At 39.5% G+C, this 23,212-nt stretch overlaps 1 protein-coding gene across 1 annotated transcript in view; it reads right to left on the bottom strand.

The window, feature by feature from the left end:
• The window catches only part of GRM5 (glutamate metabotropic receptor 5), a 288,721-nt gene that overhangs the window by 38,481 nt on the left and 227,028 nt on the right, over nt 1–23,212 (bottom strand). Inside the window, exons 5-7 of the mRNA XM_074816304.1 lie at nt 13,712–13,958; nt 8,361–8,529; nt 4,669–4,795 (exon numbers count right to left, since the gene is read on the bottom strand). Of these exons, the coding sequence (XP_074672405.1) occupies nt 4,669–4,795; nt 8,361–8,529; nt 13,712–13,958 (543 nt within the window). The remainder of the gene's footprint in view (nt 1–4,668; nt 4,796–8,360; nt 8,530–13,711; nt 13,959–23,212) is intronic.

Raw genomic sequence — 23,212 nt, 5'->3', positions numbered from 1 at the left:
CCCCATGGCTTCTGCCACAGCCCGAATCGGCACACTGCAGGAAGAGCTGACCAAGCCCTTGTGAAGATCCACTGAGATCCAACATCAAGTATCGCCCCTGCCCTCGGCCCCGCGGGTGGTTGGCATGAGCCACAGCCCTGGACTGTCCCAGATGGTGCCTGGAGCCAAGACAGCAGCAGCTCCCAGCCCTGTCTTTTCTCTGTGGCTCTCCCTGACAGTATGAGCAATGCCCTCAGGATGAGGAAGGCAGTCATCCTCACTTCTCAGTGAGGAATCCAGACTGGTACAAACCAAGCAGGATACAGCCTCAATGTTTTCAGAGCTCTTTGGAATGGCTGTTGTGACACTTAGAGGTGGAAAACCCTTTTTCAGTCCTTTCCATTCAAGGGTTGTCTGGATAATCCGGCTCTTATCTGGCACTTTCAGACAGGCAGACAAGATCGTGATGCTGCTGTCCTGGATTTACTGTACTTATTTGGTGAAAGCATTTTTGTAACTATAGTAAAAATATATATATTTCTGATACTCAGCCTTATACTTGAATGGCAAAGAAAACATTTCAAGAGCTATAAAATATTTCAGCTCCTATTTTCATGGGAATTCAATTAAGAAAATCAAATAGCCACCATATTTGGAGTACACAGAGAATGAGAAAAATGTCAATACAGCCTGAAGATCATCTAAGTGTCACTGAAATTAACATCATCTACTTTCCTTGCAGACCCCAAGGTCACTAGACAAAACTTTGTTTCTGTTATTCTCATATGCTGTCCCTGAATCACAGAAAGAAAGAATAATTACCTCTTTCCCACCTCAAAAATGTCCTTAAACAAACAGTAATGATAGCTGGACCAAGATATTTCTACATCCACTGAAAAAGCTCTGAGAAGCTGAACAAAACTTATCTGGTCTTTCTGGCACCCTTTTTGGTGCTTATCTGGCACCCTTTGGTGCTTATCTGGTACCCTTTTTGAATGCAGAAGGCCATGTCCTAAAAGTCACTTAGGTTTTTGGAGAACCAAAAAGCCATTCTCATCAAGCTACTGAAAAACTGATTTTATTCAGGTTTGGTCCTCAGTGTTAAGAAAATCCCTTCATTTGTATCTAAACATGCCTGGCATCTATTTCTCTTCCCTCCACTGTGAATACAATGCAAAGAATGGCTTTGAGGAATAGTGGAGGGGTTGGCATATACTTCTGAACTTAAATCTATGAGTTTCTCCTGCTTTAATTGAGTATGTGGCTCAGGCACACTGGCCATGCTAATGTGTGAAGCGGTGCTGTAATGTATGGATATTGCTAACACAATATATGGGGAAGAAGCAGAGCTACAGTAGATTGGAAAGCACATCTTGATACTAAACCAAGTGGAAGAAAATGACGGGGGGTGCATGTTGGGATGTTACAGATAAGTTTGGAGAAAAGGAAGAAAATGACAAGTTTTTTGTCCAAGGAGGAGCATGGTCCCTGGGGAATGTTGTATGCATAAGCAATAAAACTGAAATTTGTGAGGAAATAAAACATAGGCAGTTAAATATTCCCTTTCTCATCTCAGTTTCACTTCTAGATGGAGATATTTTCCAGTAACTTTTTCAATCAAGAGAAACTCTTCCTTCCACTTGTCTTTCCCACTACCTTTGAACTTCCTGTACCTTTCTGTACTTCAGAACTCCAATGAGTTTTTCCATTCTGAGAATAACTTTGTTTTCCTACACATATTGCATCCCTACTGTCTTCTCCCCTCCTGCATCTGAACTCTGATATTCCACAGGCGACTGAAAAAAAGCATTAGTCTCTCTTCTTTTCTGTGAGCAACATCCCTGCCATTACACATTTTATATAGTGAAGTTTGTGGCACAAAACTGATGCTGGTCATTCAGCATCAGAAAAATGGAGCAGTGTTTTGTTGTGTGAGCCAAGAAAGGATTCCAAAAATGTTTTTATCCAAGTTCAGATCTCTGGCAAACAGTGAGGTGCAGCTCCACATTGAGAGCCTTCTCAGGCGCGTGGTTGATATATTTACAGGACTCTCATTTGAAGGTGATCATGCAAGGAAGACTTATTCCAATGATATTTTTATGTGTGTAGCCTTGTGGAGCTGACACTACCTAAGACATGGCTTTATCAAGCAGTAAAGAGACATAGACTGCTTCAGTATCAGATGTAGGGACATTTCAAGGAGATTTGTGTACGCTTTATAAAACTGAAGGGAAATTTCCTTGCCAGAATACAAAATACATCTCCCACTCCTTGCTTTTAATTCACATTTATTACTAAATCTTATGTTGTAAACAAGACTGAGAGGCAGTTTTTACAAGCTGCAAAAGTTGGGACTATAAATATGATCATTAAAAATACAGCTCAATATATTGTATGGATAAGCTGGGAATAGACTTTTTAAAATGTTTTTGATAGAAGGCTAAATAAGGAGAGATCCAGCCATCATGTGAATAGTAAGTTAGGTGTGGATTACACAGCCGTGAAGCTATGGTGATGGGTGTCCTGTTACGACGAGTGCATATTGTATCAGCTGTGCTCATGGAGGCCAAGGTGAGGTTCAGTTTCAAAATAGTGTCTGCTGAATTTGCACCTGGCTGAGGAACAGTGGTTAGATCTCCTGAGGAACTTGGCACTGATGTTGAGGGGTTGTTTTGTGTGCATATTGACTTTGGTCCCTATAAAGGCATAAAATGCATGGCTAAAGCCAGATGAATGGTTTTGCAAAACGTAGCAGCTCATGTAACACACAAAGCAGTTGGCTTGACTAAAAAGACAACTACTTTTCTTTAAAACAATCAGAGCTGGTTGGAAAAATCATTGACTCATCCTACAAGAGCTTTCAAGGTGCCATCCCATCCTGCTCTTCTACCCTGAGAGCAAAGTAAGACCTTCACAGGGTAAATCCTCCCACAAGCTCAGACTGATGCCTTGCCTAAGGCATGGAGTTCTGTACGCCCAAGGAAGCCAGCACAGAGCCTGAAGGCCAACCCGGTGGCTGTTTGCTCCATTTTGTCTTACATATATATGGTGCTTACAGGCTAATTACCCAAACTTCACCAGGTCACTAGGCAGTTCCCATCACTGGTGTTTCAGAAGTGGGTCCTCTGCTGGTCCATGAGGCATTTGGAGCAAGTTCCCTCCTAAATGGCTTGTAGCAGCTCCTTTTCCAGCTGACCTACATTGGGTAAAACCTCTGGTGCTCACTGAAACAGAGACGTGAGCTGGGATCTGCCACATCTCAGACAAGACCCCAGTGGTTGAAGAGCTGACCATTTGCACTAGTTGACCTTCATAAACTGACCAGCCTGGTGCAGTGTCCTGGTCCCTGCAACATGGGCTTTGGAAGCTTCTGGATGGCCCAGGTGGGATGTGAACCTGAGCTTTTTCCACACCCTCAGTGCTCTGCTCTGGGGGACGTGTGGGGCCAGGTCTCTTTTTCTCTGCTTCTCCATTACCCTGGCACAAAAAAGCTTTCTCCGAGATCAGGCGGCTTTGCTGGCTGATTGCTGAGTGCCCAGGGAGGCAGGGCTGGGGGAGCAGGGCTGGAGGAGCACTTGCAGATCCATTTTATTGCTGTTTCAGTTTTCTCAGTTAAGTTTTTTTTCTCAGGGAAAGTTTCATGTTTGACATTTTCTGAAAAATATCCCATCAGTTTCATGGCTAAATGATATTTTTTGCAGTAATTAGGTAACCTAGCTGTTATATTACAGCAATGCAACATTCCTTGTCAGGAAAGGATTAAATTTGTATATAAAAATCTATAGGCCAAGCCTTGTCTGACACTCTTCCACTTACATAAATTCATCCAGCAAACTGTTTTTCCCTTTGTTTTCCCTCTCTTTCACCTCAAAAATATCTCCCTTCATCCACAGAAATAATACACAAACCAAGTCTGTGAGCTCTTCTGGAAAAAACCTATCTCTTCTCCCCTTGTCTATACAGAGCCTGGCACAATGAGAACCTCATCCCTGAACAGCATTTTGAAGTGGTGTGTGCTCTGAGAATTGGAATACCTGAGTTCTGTTTATATAAAGAAGAGAGGCTGTGGGATACAAGTGTTGGAGTAATTTATCTCTAAAGTAGCCAAATTGGTATTCTGCGAGAGCATAGAGATCTATGCCATGGCAAGGAGAACGTGAACACTGTATTCTAGCAGACTCTGGTGAACAAAGGACTAATGCAAACCTAAGTCTGTTTGGAGCACTCACGCATTTAGCAGCAGTAACTCCAGCAACTAGTTCATAACTTTTTCAGATTAAAAAAGAAAGTATGACTCTTCTGTACCTGACTGGGAGGAAAATAAAACTCTGAAATTTGACCTCCCTTTCTCTGACAAGGACTTAATTTCTCTACCTGTTTGGGGAAGGACAAGATCTGCAACACCAGCTAGATTTTAAGACAGGGTTAAATACAAAACCAGGATTATTTTTTTTTTATTTCTAGATCTAGTGACTCAGGTCTTTAGAAAGCAGCTTAATTATACCAATGATTCCTGGATCAGGTTGAGGAGAGAAGACAAATACCAGCCTCAGTTCAAATTTCAGCTTTATCCCTGGGTTTGGTGTGACCAAAACAGTCCTCATACTCACTTGAATCTGGCATTTGTTTCTTCAGGTCAGCAGATGAACATTTTCACTGACAACACAAGCACAGCCACAACTCATTTACCTGTGAGGTCGTCATTGGGCCAGGAGCCCAGCTGGCAAGCTTTGCATGTGTATTCATCAAATACATATTCGTTCTCTTTACAAGGAGTGCAGGTCCAACAGCAACTCACTTCTCCTTTACGGATCACCTGAGACAAAAATTGACATTTGGTTTAGCAGCATAAATGTACATTCATTCTCCCCTTGTTGCTAATTTAATTTTTTAATCTCTTTTTCTTAATAGATGCGTTTTTAATATTTTATTTTAAAGGAAGTTCCTCTTCATGTTTGCTTATACAAAATATGATACAAGTTCTCAGTTCTCCCATCATGTATGTACCAGAAGAGAGAAACCATCAACCCCACAGAAATATAAGTGGAAGTACAGAATGACAATAAGACTTTTTTTTCCCCTCTTAGAATTAGCAAAACTCAAAATTTCGTTGATGGCAATGTGCCTACAGAAACTAGTGCATGATACACAAGGCATATAATTCACTCCACTGTGGTCCATACAGGGAATCATGTCAACAGTGTTATTTCCCTAAGGGGTCATTACCTAAAGATTTTTGGAGGCTTATTTTTCATCTAATTGTGACTGCTTTGTTAAAATTTATTTTTTCCACAGATCAAACTGAACATGACTTTTCCAGAATTATTTAATTACTACATTTCTAATTAATTTAAGAGTGAAAATGTTATCTCTATCGATTTTAACACCTGACCTGATTTCTCCTTTTATAATTTTCTGCCAAAAGTTATTGCATGATCATGATTGAGATGCAGATTTTTAAAGATCCTTATTTATCATCTCTGGGCCCTGAAAACATCTGTGCTTCTTGTCAATATGTCTTTCTTTTTAAATAAAGTATTCCCAGTTTCTCTGCTCTTCTCAAACAATTTATAAATGAATGCTCCCAATTATAACACAAGTAGGTTGACTTATGTATCTTTTACAATGATGAATTTAGAAGGTGGCTTCAAAACCTAATGTCTTTATTGCAGGTTTAAAAAATGAAGTGTAAATGAGTGTAATCAAAAAGAACTGGATTTGTCTTTGCTGCAGTGAAAAAAGTGTAAATGATATAATTTTAATCAGCAATATGGGGACTTGAAAACTTCAATTTTTGGTTTTCTTTTTAAAATTGTAGAGTATGGAAAGAAAAAAAGCCTCACCTGAATAGCTAAACTGGCAGAAAGGCCATGGGAGCATAAGTCATTTGCTCTGCAAGTGTTGAGACTAGAGCTACATGCAAAACAGAATAACTGTCCTCCAGAAGAATGCACATCTTGGGATTTTTTTCATTTTGAACAAGTACGAGAAGTTGAACAAATTGCAAAAGTTCTTGTGTCTGGGAAAATCAATTCTTAGGAAGCTTGTACTAATTTTTAGACACATATTTTGATAAACTTCATGCAGTATAAAAATCCATAATTTTACAATGTATAAAACACTCAAGAAAAATAAATGGTAAAATAGAAACCATATGTTATTATCAAAACACCTAAACTTAGCAAAACATTTACACTTTTCTGTTCAGATTTTCACCAAATCAACATCTTCTATAAAATATTTGGAATTTGACTAATCCATTAGAAAACTGGTACACTCATCATTTCTTACCCAGCACTAACTGGAGGTTAATCCAGAGAAGGATTATGTATCCTTCTCTAGGAATCAGAACAATTGCTACTCAGAATCAGGTCAGAATTTTTGGATTAAATTGCTTAGTCAGCTTTTTCTTCATCCTTTTATTTTTCATTTCTTGAACAACTGTTTGTTGTAGCACTTAACTGTAAAACAATTTTTTCTGTCCCTTTTAACAAAACCAATTCTTTTTAAAACAAAATATTATTTACTCTTCCCTTTGCCATCTGGGCAATCTTTTGAATCTGTATTTATTTAAATATTTGCATGTCCACACTATTTCAAATGTATAGAGTTGGGTTGTTTGGTTGTTTATCAAGTCCTTCAGATGGATGTATCAAATGTTGCTGAGTGTTGGATATCATTACATTGAATGTTTCAAATTCCTGCATAATAACTCAATCCCACAGAATTCTGCAGAAAAACCACCATGGAGCTTGGGAGGGTCAAGCTCTCCCTATCATCTGTGAAGACTAAGAAGATAAAGAACTGTGAAGTAAACCTTGAGATTTATAATCAATAACATAATGAGGAGCATAAAGAACATTTCAGACACCGGACTTCAAGCGTGTGTCTAAGTGTGTGATGATTTGGCTTCATAGTGAAGAATACTCTTGCGAGAATCCTTGAGAGCATGGGCAGAAGGTAGAAGGACACTGTTAATGAAGATCACAAAACACTTCCCATCACCTGTGTTGTGGCAACAGATCATAAAGGAACTCAGAGCTGCCCAGTTCTGAGTTATTATCTGTCCATCTCTGTCCCCTCACATATGTGACTTTGTGGCTGGAGCAGCCTAACATCAGACCCCTGTTTAGTTACTCTGGGAGTAATTCATCCCACCTTCCTTTATGTGTCTGCAGAAGGTATGCTCTCCTCTCAACCAGCTGTCATGGCTGAGTTCAGTGAAGAAAAAGAAGTGTTTCTATATCAAGATTCATCTTAACTGTTTTCAAAGCCTACATGAGGATGAGATGACTCCTAATCTGGAATAATATATTATTTCCATTGACTATAAAGAAGGTTCAGAAATCTGATATAATTGTATATTCCTACACTGAAGACATACACATTTGGTCTGATGAAAGTCGCTTACTGACTCTGCCAAAGACCAGTTAGTGAATAAAACACGGTGACTGTGTCCTAAAACTCTGGAAAACTCAGACGGAAGACATTCACTTTAAATTGCAGAGCATGGTCAGGCTCCCATCAGCCCCTCACTATACTTAGCTGCTTCTCAGTTTTGCAGTCACGCCATGTTAATATGGGAGAAAAGTAATCCAGCTTCCAGTGAGACATGTCAGAAATTACAGCTGCTTTTTTTCAGTCTGAGCCACTCTGTTGTCCATGCCCATCCCCTCAGTCAACAGGCTTTTATATAAATGACTGCAAGGTAAGCTAAGGATTTGCAGTATTTTAACTGTTCTGCCGTAAGTGTCATGGGATGCTGAAGGATAATAGAGTACAATTAATATATGACAGATTCATCTACTCTCCTTACTTACTGCAACATAGAAAGGGAGGAAGGAAAAAGCAAAACCCTGGGAAACAAAGAAGCAGTAAAATAGGTATGATTAAAAAAAAGTTACCTACATTTTCTGAAATTCTAAGTAGGGGTAGTTATCAGTGTTCTCCGATGATACCACAGACTTAAGGTCTGAGTAATAATGCTCCAGTCTAGGTGTCTATGTCTAGCACTGAAATAGTAGCAATTATTTTTTATAATTTATCTGCAATTGTACTGACAAGTCCCAGTCAGGGATTTGCACTCCACTGAATCAGATGCTGTAAAAATATGCAGAAAAAAAACCCCAAACAATACCTGTTCTAAAGCATTTGGAATGTAAGTATAAAATAGTCAGCAGTTCACAGAAATAGGAGCACAAGAAAACAGCAGCTTTTGAAAATAGTGAGATGACTATGATATGAGTAAGAACTACATACATGTCTGTGCATTTTAATTAAGGTGTGGGATGCTGTCTCCATGTAAGAGTCAAGTAAAACTTGCTTTCAAATTTCAAGGCTATGCATTCTACACGACTGAAGTAAATGGAGAAAATATTTACCTTTATCTGGCCTTTTTCACAGGGTTCACTGCACACAGATCTGATGATAATATTTTTCTCTGACCATATTTCATCATCATCCATTTTCAGCTCACCGTTGTCCCAGCTGCCAACATTGATATAATCAAAGTAGTCCTTCCCCATTTTTTTAAAATTCATGATTTCATATCTTTGGAAACATAAAGGAGAGACATAGCTGAGTTGCAGAGAACATCGTGAAATGTTTCAAATTACAGGAACACTATACAGTCAAAATCAAGCTTGTTGAAATAAGGCAAAATTTCAAGCATTATGCTTGCCCTTGAGTCTTTCCCAATATTTTTTGTGGTATCATAATCTTTATTTTCCTTTGTATTTTAATTTGTTTTCTTCTATCACCCTTAAAGTTCCCTGAACCCTTTGGGGTTAAGTGACTGAGCTTCTGAGAATGACTGTATTTATTTAAGGAAAAGTGACATGAGTCAGACGAGATTCATCCTGTGTAACTTTTAGTACTGAAACCAACTGCATAGGAAACCCTAGTTGTCCTAGGCTCTCTCTATAGCAGATGTAGACAAATCTAAAGCTATAATGGCAATTCCCAAAGGTAAGTACTCCACATTGTCTGCAGATGCCTATTCCCCTCCAGAGAGAGGAAGCCTGAAGAAAGCTAAGCTCCTAAAGTGAGGTAGAAGCAATTGAGGCTGGTGGGATCAAAAATACCTTCCTGTGCTGTAAGACTGTAAGATGCAATTTGGTGTGGCACCCAGAAAGGAATCAGGCAACATTCTTCAGGCACAGACTCCAAGACTCTGGGAGTTGCTGGAGGCTTCAGGGTGTTCTTCTTATCGAGATGCACCTTGTAGTCCAGGCATTTGAAGAATGAACTTGAGACTTACCTTTTTTTTTCCTTTTTCTTCTACAGCATTGCAGCAGCAAATGCTATTCTCTCCCATCCATACAACCCCCTTCATTTTAATATAATTCCTCAGTGATCAGAACTCATTTAATTCCTTGTACAGAGAAAGTGTATTCATGCCTCAGTCCTAGGCTGCTTTTGGGTCAGATCGCCTTGTTATCTGGGAACAGAAGTGTTAAGAGCAGAGCTAGAGCTGATCAGAGTTTTCAGGTTCATGTTCCTCTTCCTCCTACTTTCTTTTTAGCTCCCACAGAGTCTTACAGAAAGTCTGTGGAGCAGCATAGGACTCACAAGCCTCCTACTGGCATGCTGAACAGCAGGCCACCTTTCTCCCTTACAGTCCAGTTCTTTTAGCACTTATTGTAAGGCATGCTTGGAAAGTTGGGCAACTTCTGAAGTGATGATGTCATACATTACCTCCTCTTTAGTGGATTTTGCAGTAATCTAACTAAGCAACGTGAAATTTACTGATGCAAAATAAGCAAAAGATATAGACTGACAAGATAATCATAGGTTTAGAAAACCTGCCTGGTTCACAAACGAGGAGACAACTTTTTCCTGGCAGCGGGAACAATATTAGTCCCCAGGGCAAAGCATATGGACAGGGATGGATCAAGAGTGATATTGTCAGAGTGTAATTTGTGAAGTCCAATGTACAGAGAAGTAAAAGAACCAGTTCATTAAATCAATCTCTTAACTAAGATACCCAAGTATCTTTCTTAAGTTTTGAGGAAACATCTTCAAGACTGACAAACAGTAGCCATACTATATCTAACATCATTTTTTTTCCCATGCTGACATAAAAAATTTACAGTAAAACTGTTCTATAATATTCTCCATCCATGGATCTCAGGATGCAAAGGATCATCAGGATCATCAGGAAAAAAAGTCTAGCTGTCACAGGGGGGAAACTATGGCAAGGATTCAATGCCAAAATCACACATAGGTCAGGATCAGGACTGCAAGCAACCTGTGCAAGAAAATAAAATTGGAGCCTGACTGAATGGGCAATATGATATTACCCATATCATGTGATTCTCTAGTCTTTCCAAATCAAGAAAAAATGAGAAACTACACAGCTAGGAAGAAAAAAATATGATACTCTTGGAATTTGGAATATTTCACTTTCCATCCTGTATAAAGAAGGAAATGTCCACAGCTTTGCGAATGACCTCATCAAAGCTGAAGAAGTGAATGCCAGACTGACACAACTGAATTGAATCCAGATAACACATACACAAACCCAAATAAACAGGCTTTTACGCATGGTTATAAACCAAGTCTTTTTTCTGAGGTTCACGGGCATAGTAACACTCTGTTCAAGGATTAAATAGACTAACCAAAAAGTTAGCCCAGAAGCCACTGTGGAATCTGCATGCAGCATTTTCAAGGCATTGCAACACTCCCCTGAGTATTGTTTTGCTAAAGCTGTCAATTCAGAATTCCATGGGCAGATGAAGGAAAGTACTGCCAATGCTTAACAGGCCACAGGACCTAAACCAATTATGGCTCCAGTAGTAGTTCCATGCATACATCCCAAGGGGAATATTGGAAAGAAACCTAACAAATTAAATAAACTGTTGTCTCAATATGTTGTGTCTTCCTTCTCTGTGGAGAACAGCATTGGTGGACTGATACTTACAGCCAGTCTCAGTAAGTCCATTACTATACTGGAGGTTCATGAGTCACTGGTTCCCTGGAGCTTCCTTAAGATACCACAGGGACAATTTGTCACTTTAGGATAGGAGAGACCAGATGGTGTAATAGCACATTTCCAGCAGTGCCCTAATCATAGTGCAAAACACTTGTTTCAAATCAGAAGTGCCATGAAGTTGTTGAAAACCCATATTTTTATTGGTAGCACAGCCAAAACATCAGTATCTTGTTTTTATTGCCTTTTCTTGCCTTCTCAGTTTCTTCTTTGGTGTTTCAATAGAATTTACAGATAGTTGTTATCTTCCTGAGAAATCCTTCCACACTCATTTGCTTTTTTCCGTGTCTTCTGTCTCACCTAAAACAAGCCCTCCACTACACTGTCTATCTGCTTAAAGCTCAACATACACATAAAGGACTTTGGAATAGGGCCAGGATTCAAAGCATCTTGTGGGATTAATCATCTGTTGTATAATATCAAAGCCCTTTTGCTATACATCAAAATCCTGAGCTATCTAGGTCAGAAAGGCTTTTTATGTTCTGCTGCTTAACACTACCACCACAGTACAGCTGTGAGGATTTAAATTTCCGTTTAACAAGTGAAGATGCAGCTATCAACATAAGTGAACAGGGGAGATGAGTTGTTCCAGTATAACTGCACCTTCTCCCAGCTGTTGCAAATAGTTTCACAGTGCTCAAAAGACTATAAAGTACTCAAAACCTGGGCATTAGAGGTGGAGCTTCCTATAAAGCCTTAATCATGAAAGAGTAAATTTTGACTCAGTGTTGGCTAATTTAAGGACACAGACTGGATTTTATGATGTGACTCTTGTAGGAGAAGAGGGAACGAAGAACTATGTTTCAAAAGTAAACAAACTCTGGGACCACTTTTGTCACCACACACAGTCCAGTAGTTTGAGTAGACAGCACTACTGTACCTCACACAAATCCAATGAGCCCGGACTTTCTTAAAATTGCATTACCCTAAGGTGCACAATCAACATGGTGTCCCCATGTTCTTCAGTGAGGCACTAATGTCCTACTGCGACTGAGCAAATGACTGCATGTGATATAACTCCTTCAACAACTTCTTAGAACTGAATTTAAAAAGACCCAAGACATTCAGTTAAATGCCTTGCAATAAATGGAATTAAATTATTATTGTTAAGCATGCCAACATAAGGAAAAGGTAAAGCTAAAGGTCTCTTTGCAACGATTAGATACTGTCATTGGTGTTGTCATGCTACATATAATTTATTTGTGGCATGTCACATATAATTTATTTGTGGCAGTCTTCAGTCTTTCTGCAAGAAATGAGTGAAACAGATAGGAATAAGGTAGGATGCAGTCCACTGCATCTGAGCACCATTAAAACCAAACAGGAATCCTTTAAGAGAAGTCTGTGTCAAGTCTTTTAAAAAGAATTTGGTCAGAAAAATCCAGACTGAGCACTTTTCTTCAGAATTCAGCTATTTGTAAAAATAGAAATGTTTAGCAGAAGACAGCCTTGCTCACCAAAACAGTGCTGAAAATAAATTTCCATCTGAAAATTTCCTGGGTTTCTGCCAATTTATGTCTGAGTTCTCCTACCAGCTCACAGTGCACTTCCTTAGAGTCTGAGTCTGAAGAGTTTGAAAATTTGTGTCTCCAGAGACACAAACAGACTGCTTTGTAGGTGGCAGTCCTGCTCTCTTTTGGGGACAATGCTGACTTTACAGGTTTTCAAATAAAATGGGAAAAAAAATTCAGTTCTGAAATTGCAGAAATTTTTGGAAATGTCAAAATATTCTAATGGATTTACCTTTTCCTACCCATCTCTACTCGGAAGTTAATGCTTTCCTTTCAGTTCACATTAGTGGGAGAAGACAAAATTTAAATGAGGGTAAACTATTTTCCATCTAGTCATTTGTTTATATAGTGCCATCACAAAGATGTTTAAAAACTTCCCAATAATGTACAGAGAAAGGGCTGCCCCAATCAAACTGGAGGAAAAGCAGTGAATGAGGCAGGAATCTACCCACTGAAATACAGGGAAAAAATGTACTTTGAATGCTCTCACACCTGCTGTTCATCTTCTGAGAGTTCAGTAAGCAGAAACCCAGGAAAAACTCTCATTACTCTTTTTAATGTGCATTGTTATGGATACTTCATATATGTCATTGAAAAGGAAAAATTTGTCTTATATTTCACAGATGTATGCATATACATGTACCTAAGTTATCAGCAAAAGAAGGTTAGTTTAAATTCAATTTGGCTTATAGCAGCATAGTATGAATTAATAGTTTAGTCTGTTACGCAACTGGAAAAGCTTTATGTGGAAGATATGGCAGCAGATTTTTAATAATTCTGATGGAAAAAACCCCCCACACAAATCAATACAATATTTTTGATATTGTTTTACCTTTCTTAATAAAAGAACTATGTCTGCTATGATTCCTTATCACTCAATCAAACACACACATTTAAACACCCAAAGAGAGAGAGAACAATGCTGTGGTGACCATCATGGTCTATGAACTTGAAGGTCTGATGGTTTGTAGTGAGAAATAATACTTTAAATGGTACAGATGAAAACACAAATTGAGGCAGGAAGATTGTATGCCTGAAAGTTCATGTCTTTAACCTTAAACATAATAAAAAATGTACATTAAAAAAAAAAAAAGTTATTTCGGGAAAACGAGCACAGAAAGTCAGGAACTGCAAAAATAAAAGATCTTAGCTCTGATGTCAAGTCTGCATGCATCTACTACATACAGTTAACACGTCTGGCATTAAATAGTTTGACAAATGTCAACATTACCTTCCTGGTGAGTCGCCATTCTCATCAAACAAGATCATGTCCCCAGAAACCCCAGTAAAATTAGTCTTCATGAGGGATTCTAGGAGCTTCCGACCATCTATGGGCTTCATGGCATCACAGAGGCCCACGTAGCCTGGGCACAGTGACATCTGCATGTTGTGGAGGCCGTATGCCATCGAGTATATTGCATTGATTACAAAGCCCATCTTGGAGTCCTGAACGTGCTGCGTCCTCAGAGTCATCTGACCTGACAGGGAACATCACAAAGCGGGTGGTGAGTACATGGGGCTGAAATATGATCAACTCTTCAGACACCTGTTGGTGGGTTGGTTGTTAATGGTGGAAAAAGGAAAAGAGTTTTAAACAGCTCATAGCAGATGCTCTTACTGGTACACACACTGGCCATGTTAAAAAAAAAAAAAAAAAAAGGAATGAAAGATGAGGTTCCCCTTAAATATTTTACTAACCAGCTGATGCCTTTCTCTGTGCAGCTCCACACCTCACATGTCGTTTTTTGACTATTTTTCCTCCCATATGTTTTTTAAAGCATGCATCATGAACATTATAATATAATGTTTTGGGGAATACAGGAAGTTGTCCCTGCCCCCAGAAATCACTCAAAATTCTCAGAAATCTTTTGTTGAGGTGTAAATGATAACATGGGGTTTATTCTGTAGTGACCTTGTAGACAACATTTTGTTTCAGAGACATGGGAACCAATCCCATGCAAACAGACCGATCTAGGCACAACTCCTGTACTGTACCAAAAGTTCCTGTGCTAATAACTCTCCTACTTCTATGTCTCTTGCTCCTCTCTATGAAGTGAGGATAATGATGCAGTGCAGATGAATGAATTAAAATGTCTGTGAAGTGTTTGATGATGTGGGTTAGGCAATGACTATTTACCCAGAATTGGTTGATGTTACTTTGTTTGGCTTTTAAAACATGGTCTGGATTTCTATTTTCTATTTAAGCTTCTGTGAAATGCACAATAAAAATTCATTCAGCAGCACCCTGAAGGCCTTTTTTTTTTATAACACAGTGTTATTAATGACACATTCACTCTGTTGGCAGCACCAGTCCAGCTAAGGAAGAGTAGGCCGGAGGTTTTCTGCCTCATATGTCACCAGCAAAGCTGTCAGCTGCATTCCAGCCACCAAATCTTTAATACTGGGGAAGTGAGAAGAGTCAGAGATAAAGCAACTGCATCAATGGTGCTGGGAATTTGTCAGACACCTGGAAAAATTTGGCTCTGGAGGGAAGACAAACAAAAAGCTCTACTAGAATATTTACTCTCCTTTTATCAGTCAAACAGCAATCCCTAGGAGCTAGGGAGTCCTGTGGGTGGGCAGTCAGGAGCAAAGGGAATGCAAATAACCCTCTCTGTCCGCTCTATGAGAGTCTGCCTCCCATAGAGGCACTGGCAAGCAGTAGGGATGGAGCTTACACCTGCCCGTCTGAGCTGCAGGCGTAGCACAAAGTGAGGAGTAATTTAGGCCACGAAAACACTAATGTACAGACAATTCTTTGCTTTAAAGAAATTAAGACTTATATATGACTCTGAGGGTGGCACTCATCTAGTTTAACAATATCCATCCAGAAGACAAGCATCCAGTCTGATGTCTAGGCACCTTTTGTGGAGGTAAGTAAGAATCTCTAGCTGGCCATTGATCCCATCATAAAATAGGTGCATCTATAAGCTCACCTTTTTAGTGGTGAACAAGAACATCACCTCACCATGCAGTTCTAATCACTAAAACATGTGGGAGTACTGAAAACATCAGGAAGGGTAGCAAAGATACATAGTTCAAACTGAAAATCATGTGTAGAGGTCAGTAAGTGAATGAGGGGACTGAGAGCGCCCTTTTTCCCTTCTGTTTTGTGCGGGAGCTGGCATTCCCAGTTCCAGTCACCCTCAGGAGATGTGATTAACATTTTGGATAGTTAAGTGATATGAGCTTGAAATATCTGTAATGGAAAAAAAACTTGGAAACAACACACAGTGTTGCTCATTTGTTTTGTTCTACCAAGGTATTGCTTTTTCCTAATTAAAAATAATAGGCATAAAAACTGCAACAGTAGAGTACATGTAAACCCCTTATTAATTGAAATTAAGTGGAAAATTGAACAAGCGTGTTACATGGCAATACATAAAACTTGGTTTAACCAATTATTCATCCTCAAAATTAACAGCTCACAAACTGTGCAGTTAATGATAGTAGCCATTAGAATGGATCAGATTTGCATCAGCAACAGTATTTATTATGAAACAATATTTCAGCTGCTGTATTGTGTATGATTGCTTAAATATGTAATAACTTCATTCTTTCAGGAACACTCTCCACTGGGCTTTGTGTTTCAATTTTATAGAATTATTAGTCTGACTTTCTTTAAACATTGAATCTTGTTCAGTTCACCTGATGATTTGTAATGAGGCTGCTTAGCTCTTCATAGAAGCTGCTGGCAATTGTCCACGGAGTTGTGAGGGAATTAGCTGTTTTGAGAATTTTAATATACTTCCTGCAGCTGGAGAAAACATTTCCCCGAGATGTTAACTGCTTCACTTTCCTATATAGGGGCAAATCTCACCTGCCAAGTCTGCCTGTCAGTTTACAGGACACTGTAGCTAAGGGGAACATCTCAAAAACTGAGACAAAAGAAAATTTTTGCTCCTTAATATGCCATAATACAATCCTAAAAAATTCCAGTATTAAAAAAATAGTTGTCTGAAAGTGATTTTCAACCCATTTCACAAAGTACTTAGGCACATCACACTTGAAGCATGTAAGTAACCCTATTCCCCTCAGTGATACTGTGAGTGGTTTTAAGGGAAGGCTGAATATACAAGTGAAATGGTAGTCTCTCAGTCAGAAAAAAAAGTAAAAATATTTTACATCTATCTCTGCAGCAAATATAATTCAGGTAGCCTTACACACATTGTTCACTTAAGTGTTAACGCCTATTTTTCTTGCTGGAATTTGAACAGATATTCTTAAATTCATTCATAAGTGCTTTTCTTCAGTCAAGAACCTTTCCTGACACAGGGTCATCACAAGATGGAGAGATGGCACAGATGAATTTAATGATGATGACACCAGTAATGTTCAACGGAATTGACTTTAACGATTAAACTCTTAATCAAGAATAATGGAAAAATCTAATAAAGTTGAGGAGTTCCTACAGAATTACTGGGCAGAGAATACATATCCACAGACTGTAATCCACATGCTTGCTTATAATATCCATAGCAAAACTTTTTCTATTAAAGTAAAAAGTCCCATATCTATAAAAGATCTGGTTTTCTCCATCTTGTACATTCCCATACGAGAAAAAATTGCAAAGAAGGAAATAAAAATGTCTTGCTTTCCTGTGGGCTGGGAAAAGTCAGCATGGTGCTGTTTAATGTTGGCACGTAGGGATAAACAGGGCATGTTCACATGAATGTTTTAGTGGGCTTTCAAAGCCAACCTGTCACAGTTTCGGAGCAACATATCAAATTTCTTTTGAAAGACACTAAACCAGATAAAGTGCCCCAGGAAAGCACCTAATGCACCACAGCTGCAAATGGGTGTTCAAACCTTACCACCAGGCTACAGCCAGTTTAAAGTAAACCTCCCCGCAGCTGTGAATCTTTCCCAGCCTGCAGTTTGCAGTCAGACCCAGCATCACTCTGGGGTGCTGCAGACAGAAGGAGTTGGAGGTACGGAGGTGACAATGTACGTGGGCCAGGTACAAAGTTTCTTTTTGTAAGTCTCCAGTCGATTCTCACTGCAATTTTGAGAGGCTTAAGTACCTTTTCTGTGGTAAGACTGAACAATTTTTTTCAGGACATAGCTCATTTTTCCACAAACGTTGTTTGATTGGAATAGTATCAACCTACTTATGAATCTGTGCTGAATTTGGTGATTATGTCTAAATGACCATAGAAAGTAATCTGTACTGCAGTACTTCAGAACTAATAAATATTAACACTGTATCATGATAATTACTGCAGAAATAAAAAATTTTGCCTCCTGCAATTAAGATGTACAAGGCAGTGGAAGAACGCAGAGTGAATCAAATCATACCTAATGAGGAAAGTGGCACAATGATCAAACACTGAGGAATTTTCTGAGAAATGGGGGAATCTCAGTGGCTAGAGCATGTGAGCAGATCCTTCAGTTCTGTTCTGTTTATTCCCTTATCTTCCTTGTCCAAGTAATTTTGGTAAGTAAATAAGGGCTTATCCTATTATTTTCCAAGCTGTGAGATCATGAAGCAGTTCCAGATTTGAACTCACACAGCCATTTCTGTCCACAAAATATTACACAGATAAATCCTGTCCCTTCTTTGGCAAATCAGATAACCCATTCATCCTTCAGTTTCCCATCTAATAATATTTCCTTTCTACTACTTTTTATGTGCCATCTTTCTTTAGTCTAAATATTCCTCAGGAAAAGGACTACTTCTCTCCTCCTTAATGCAATGAGCTTGTTATTGGCTGGAGTTTTAAGGCGCTATTACATTATTTCTAAAATGAAAGTAAAATTACCCTGGATTTCATGGGAAAACTAAGTATGTAAATATTTATTCTATAGATCATTTAGAAAGCTATATATCTACAGGATTCAGGTGAACCTTTGCAATATGGTTAAACTCATTAAATATCAGCTTAGGAATTTGTTGTCACTGGAGTAGGTTGTTAATATCCATACTTTTTCCTGCTTAAATATATATTCTGTATGTCTGGGTTTACCTGTGTGTTCCCAGCTGTATTATAGGTCTGTGACTATATCAAAGGTGAAGAACTGTCTGAGAATGGTGTAAACTCAGAGCACCGTAACCTGCACCTTTTCTGCCCACGCTGCTGAGAGTGACCCAGTTTTGGACACTCCAGCAATATCGCAGCGGAGGATAAATGTGGGCTATGCAGGGCGAGCACACACAGTGCTACTCAGCAACACCTCGTGAATTACAGACTGTCAGAATCATCTAGGTTGGAAAGGACCTTGAAGATCATCTAGTCCAACCATTAACCTAGCACTGACAGATCCCAACTCCACCATATCCCTCAGCGCTCTGTCGACCCTATTCTTAAACACCTCCAGGGATGGGAACTCCACCACCTCCCTGGGCAGCCTATTCCAACGCCTAACAACCCCTTCTGGAAATAAATACTTCCTAATATCTAGTCTAAACCTTCCCTGGCGCAATTTGAGGCCATTACCTCTTGTCCTATCGCTTATTACTTGGTTCAAGAGGCTCATCCCCAGCTCTCTGCAACCTCCTTTCAGGGAATTGTAGAGGCCGATGAGGTCTCCCCTCAGCCTCCTCTTCTCCAGACTAAACAACCCCAGTTCCCTCAGCCGCTCCTCGTACGACATGTGCTCCAGACCCTTCACCAGCTTTGTTGCCCTTCTCTGGACACGCTCGAGTCATTCAATGTCCTTTTTGTAGTGAGGGGCCCAAAACTGAACACAGTATTCGAGGTGCGGCCTCACCAGTGCCGAGTACAGGGGCAAGATCCCTTCCCTGTCCCTGCTGGCCACGTTATTTCTGTTACAAGCCAGGATGCCATTGGCCTTCTTGGCCACCTGGGCACACTGCTGGCTCCTGTTCAGCTGGCTGTCAATCAACACCCCCAGGTCCCTCTCTGACTGGCAGCTCTCCAGTCACTCCTCCCCAAGCCTGTAGCGCTGCTGGGGGTTGCTGTGGCCAAAGTGCAGCACCCGGCATTTGGTCTTATTGGAACTCCCCCAGTTGGCCTCAGCCCATACCAAGTGAAGCAAGGCTGGGGGCCGTGGGAAGGCCATGTCAGGTGCAGCCATGGAGTGTGAGCTGAGGCAGCGCATTCGCGTGAATCCGGGAGCTTCTATGGGGAGCTGGGCCTGGATGGTGCTGAAAGCAGCCTTGAACCTGTGATTAACCAGGCAGAGACTGCCCAGCACTAAACTCCTCGTCCAGATTTGTTCTTTTCTCTTGTCACTTCTCCAAAACACAAGTATGTAGATGATGGAAAAGAAACGTGTTCTTTCACCAAGAAAGTGATTCCAACTGGCCACGCTCCATTTTCTTAGATCTGTTTAAAAACAATTAGTGTACTTATGGGCACGGAGCCGAGAAAGCACTTCAAGGCGCTCCTGGTCCCGGTGCCACGTGAGCCAGTCTCGGCTCGGGCGGAGCTGAGCCGCTCGCAGACCCCGCGGAGCCCCCGCGCAGCGGCCCCGGCCCCGGCCCCGCGCTGCGCCGGGCTGCGGCTCCACCTCGCGGCGGCGGGCGGCGGGAATGATGCCGTAACCCTCGCAAAACCACCCCCTCCCCTCCCCGGATTCGGAAGAACAAAACCAAACCAACTGCTGCCGCAAATTCGGAAATTTCGCTGCTGTTGCCAGTACTTTGCATGCAAATAAACAGAGAGCATTCCTCGATAAAATTCATTCATTTATGGGTTTATGATGCAGAACCTGTCATTCCTCCTTTTTTCCTCCTACTTTTTACCCTCAAGGAAGAGGAAATAAATTTTTTTTCTGTTTGCCAGCTGGTGACATCACAAAGCCTCATCAACAGGGATGTTAAAGAGTGCAAAATTATCGTGGGTCAATATGCTTCCTAACTTTTCCAAAGCTGAGAATACTTCGAATTTTAAAGAATGGAGAAAGGGTGAAAGGAAGAGTGAAAATACTTTACATTTCAGGGAGTCCCCCTCTTCATTCTCTGAGAGAGACAAGAGAATAAAATATGGTCAGAATATGAAAGAATAATTTTTCAAAGTGCAGAACAGTTTGTTTACTATGCAATGAGTTTAACATTGAAATAAAGGGAAATTGTGGTGTTTTGTTTTTGTTTTTTTAGTGTTTTTTGGTTTTTTTTAAAAAAAAATTTTAAATTTTCTCAGTGATCAAAAAGTTGTTTATGACAAAATCCTAGGGGACATTACAGAGAAAACCAGAAATATCACCTACAGTCTCCAACTATCTCATAATGTTTCTCCATGACTGATTCACAGTTTTGTTTCTATATAGTTTCCATACATATGTCATTAAAGACTTCATTGATTCTTTGTGCTAATTCTTGTTTTGAGAGACAAGAGGCTGACAGAAATGAGTTCTAGTTTTGCTAGCATATATGGCCCACATTCACTTTCTGCTAGCAGTACTTGAAGATCAAACCCGCCTTTTGCCCTTTTTTTTTTTTTTCCCTTGCCTTAGTGAATACCTCAAAAAAACCTCCCAGGACAATAGGCTAATCTTTGCAACAAAGTTATGGTAGTGCCTGTCTGCTGCAGAATCTGGTGTGTGACTTCTGAGGTCTGTCATGGGTCCATGCTGTCACAGTTGTGCTCCTTGGGAACACATCAGTAACCTTCCCTGGACCTGCGTGTTGTGGATGGCATGCCACCAAGTCAGTCATCCCAGAAACATGCATGTCTCTTCAGTGAAGAAATGAATGGAATCTTATAAAATAGAGGAAAGGTTGTACATATCAACCAAGGTAAAGCATAGTGTTCATGCCTAGTTAAGTTATCATCGTTTAAAGATACTGAAAAAGACTTATTTTGGAACCTTTTCCAAAATCTGTCATCACAGCTTCCTGTTAAAGCAACGTGAAAGAAAAAAGTAACTTTAAGCTCTCTGTTATTTGTAAGGTTCTAGGTGTATTTTTCTGCTAAAAATAAAATGTAATAGTTTATTTATTTATTTATTTTCCTAATTTAATTTCTTACAGGCTCTTGGACTGAAGAACAGAGATATTTTCTGCTCCATGGGAAATTTCATGTAGTTCAAATGTCATTTTCCATTCAAAATGAATACAAAAGCTCAAAATTGGATTTTATCTTTTCTGAAAAGGAAATTCTGAGGCAAAAAAAGAGATTTGGCAATACTGGAAAATGTCTTTTTGATGCTGAGGCAAAAAACATAGCATAACTCTGAAACAATGTAAAATAAACTTGAAACAAAACACTTGTGTTATCAAAATGAGAAAATAAAAAATGACTCATTTCAATGCTTTTCTTTCAAAGTGTGTGCCATTGAATGAACATGCTGCTATGGAACATTTTTCATATTTGACAAGCAAATATCTTTCAGTGCAATCCACTCACCAAATGCTTTGACCAACTCTAACTTTCACTCTTTACAACTGAAAGCCAACACTAGCACTGTTACATTTTGTGTGATGATTATCACTAAAATGTTAAATTTTAGAATGACTGAGGGACCAAATTCAGGGTCCTAAAATGCAGAGAGGACTTTCAAAAGATTTTTTCGAAGTACTTAGTTGACTTTGGTGTTTTACATCTGTTTAAGCCTACATGAGTGAGACATGTTCAGAGCTCTCACAAATCTGACTAGAGTCTGACCTGAATCCTTGGGAGCCTACAAACCAGTGGAAGTCTGGCTTCTGTTGTCAAGTTCAGTAAAATCAGCAAAAAGAGTAACAGTGACAGTAAGTCCTAGGAGAAGGTAAGTAAACAGATATCTATTTCTTCACACCATTTTCTTAACAACATTACTATCCTTTCACCTTCTACAGAATTCAGTTTCTTTGGTCATAAATTACGATGAAACACAACCACTACAGATGCAAAAGCACATTAAATGCTGGCATAAAACTTTCTGGACTTGCAAACATGCTTATATGAATGAAGTATTTGAATCTATATAGGAAGTCAAATTGCTGAGAGAAAAGAATGACAGGAGCTACTCCAATTCATCCATCTAGTAAGAAATGTATATAATACGAATACATTTAATTATAATTTACTTTTATTCTTAAGGCTAGAGAGACATGGTCTACTGTACAATGGTATTAATCTCTTCCAGATAGTTTTCAAGGTACAGAAAGGCAGTGAGAAAAGGAATCATAATACAAAGAACAAAACCACAGTAGCATGGTATGTCATCAAATATATCTAATATATGGAAGGAGGAAGGCAGGGAGCATAAATTGAAGGAAAAATAGACGTAGCTTTGTAGTCAGATTTTGGAGGAGTTTGATCAATTCTATAACAGCAGCAACAAGACTGAAGTTATTCAAGGGTTTGAGTTACAGGTTAAAATCAGGATCAAAGTATATCAAAGAGTCTTTCACATAGGTATAACAGAGCATACAGCAACTCTTAGTGTCACACTGCTTCTTTCTCTAAGTGAGTCAAAAAAATAGTGATGTCAGGGCAGGCTCCTGGCTCAGATTATATCAGGCTTCTAGAAAATTCAGATCTGTATCTATGCCTTACATCTGATCTGTCTTTGGAAATTTCTGGACCTGACCCAGCATCACTGTAAGAGTAGTGATAAACTGTGTCTGAGCTCCAGATCTGAAATGTGGGCCATAAAAGTGAGGGCTGGACCATCCTTCAGCTTGCCAGTGCCCAAGCATGAGACATAATATATCAAGTATCAAACTGAGAGACCGACAGGACATATTCAGGAGAATTAAAATGCCCTTTAATTCACTGTTTAAAAAAATAGAAAGGAATTTTATCTCAATTTGTTTTGCTTTCATTTGCAATCTAAAAATAAA

This window comes from Strix aluco, chromosome 2 (assembly GCF_031877795.1).
Source record: "Strix aluco isolate bStrAlu1 chromosome 2, bStrAlu1.hap1, whole genome shotgun sequence".
Lineage (NCBI taxonomy): Eukaryota > Metazoa > Chordata > Aves > Strigiformes > Strigidae > Strix > Strix aluco.
The sequence above is the reverse complement of the archived record's forward strand: the minus strand, read 5'-3'. Positions and strand labels throughout refer to the sequence as shown.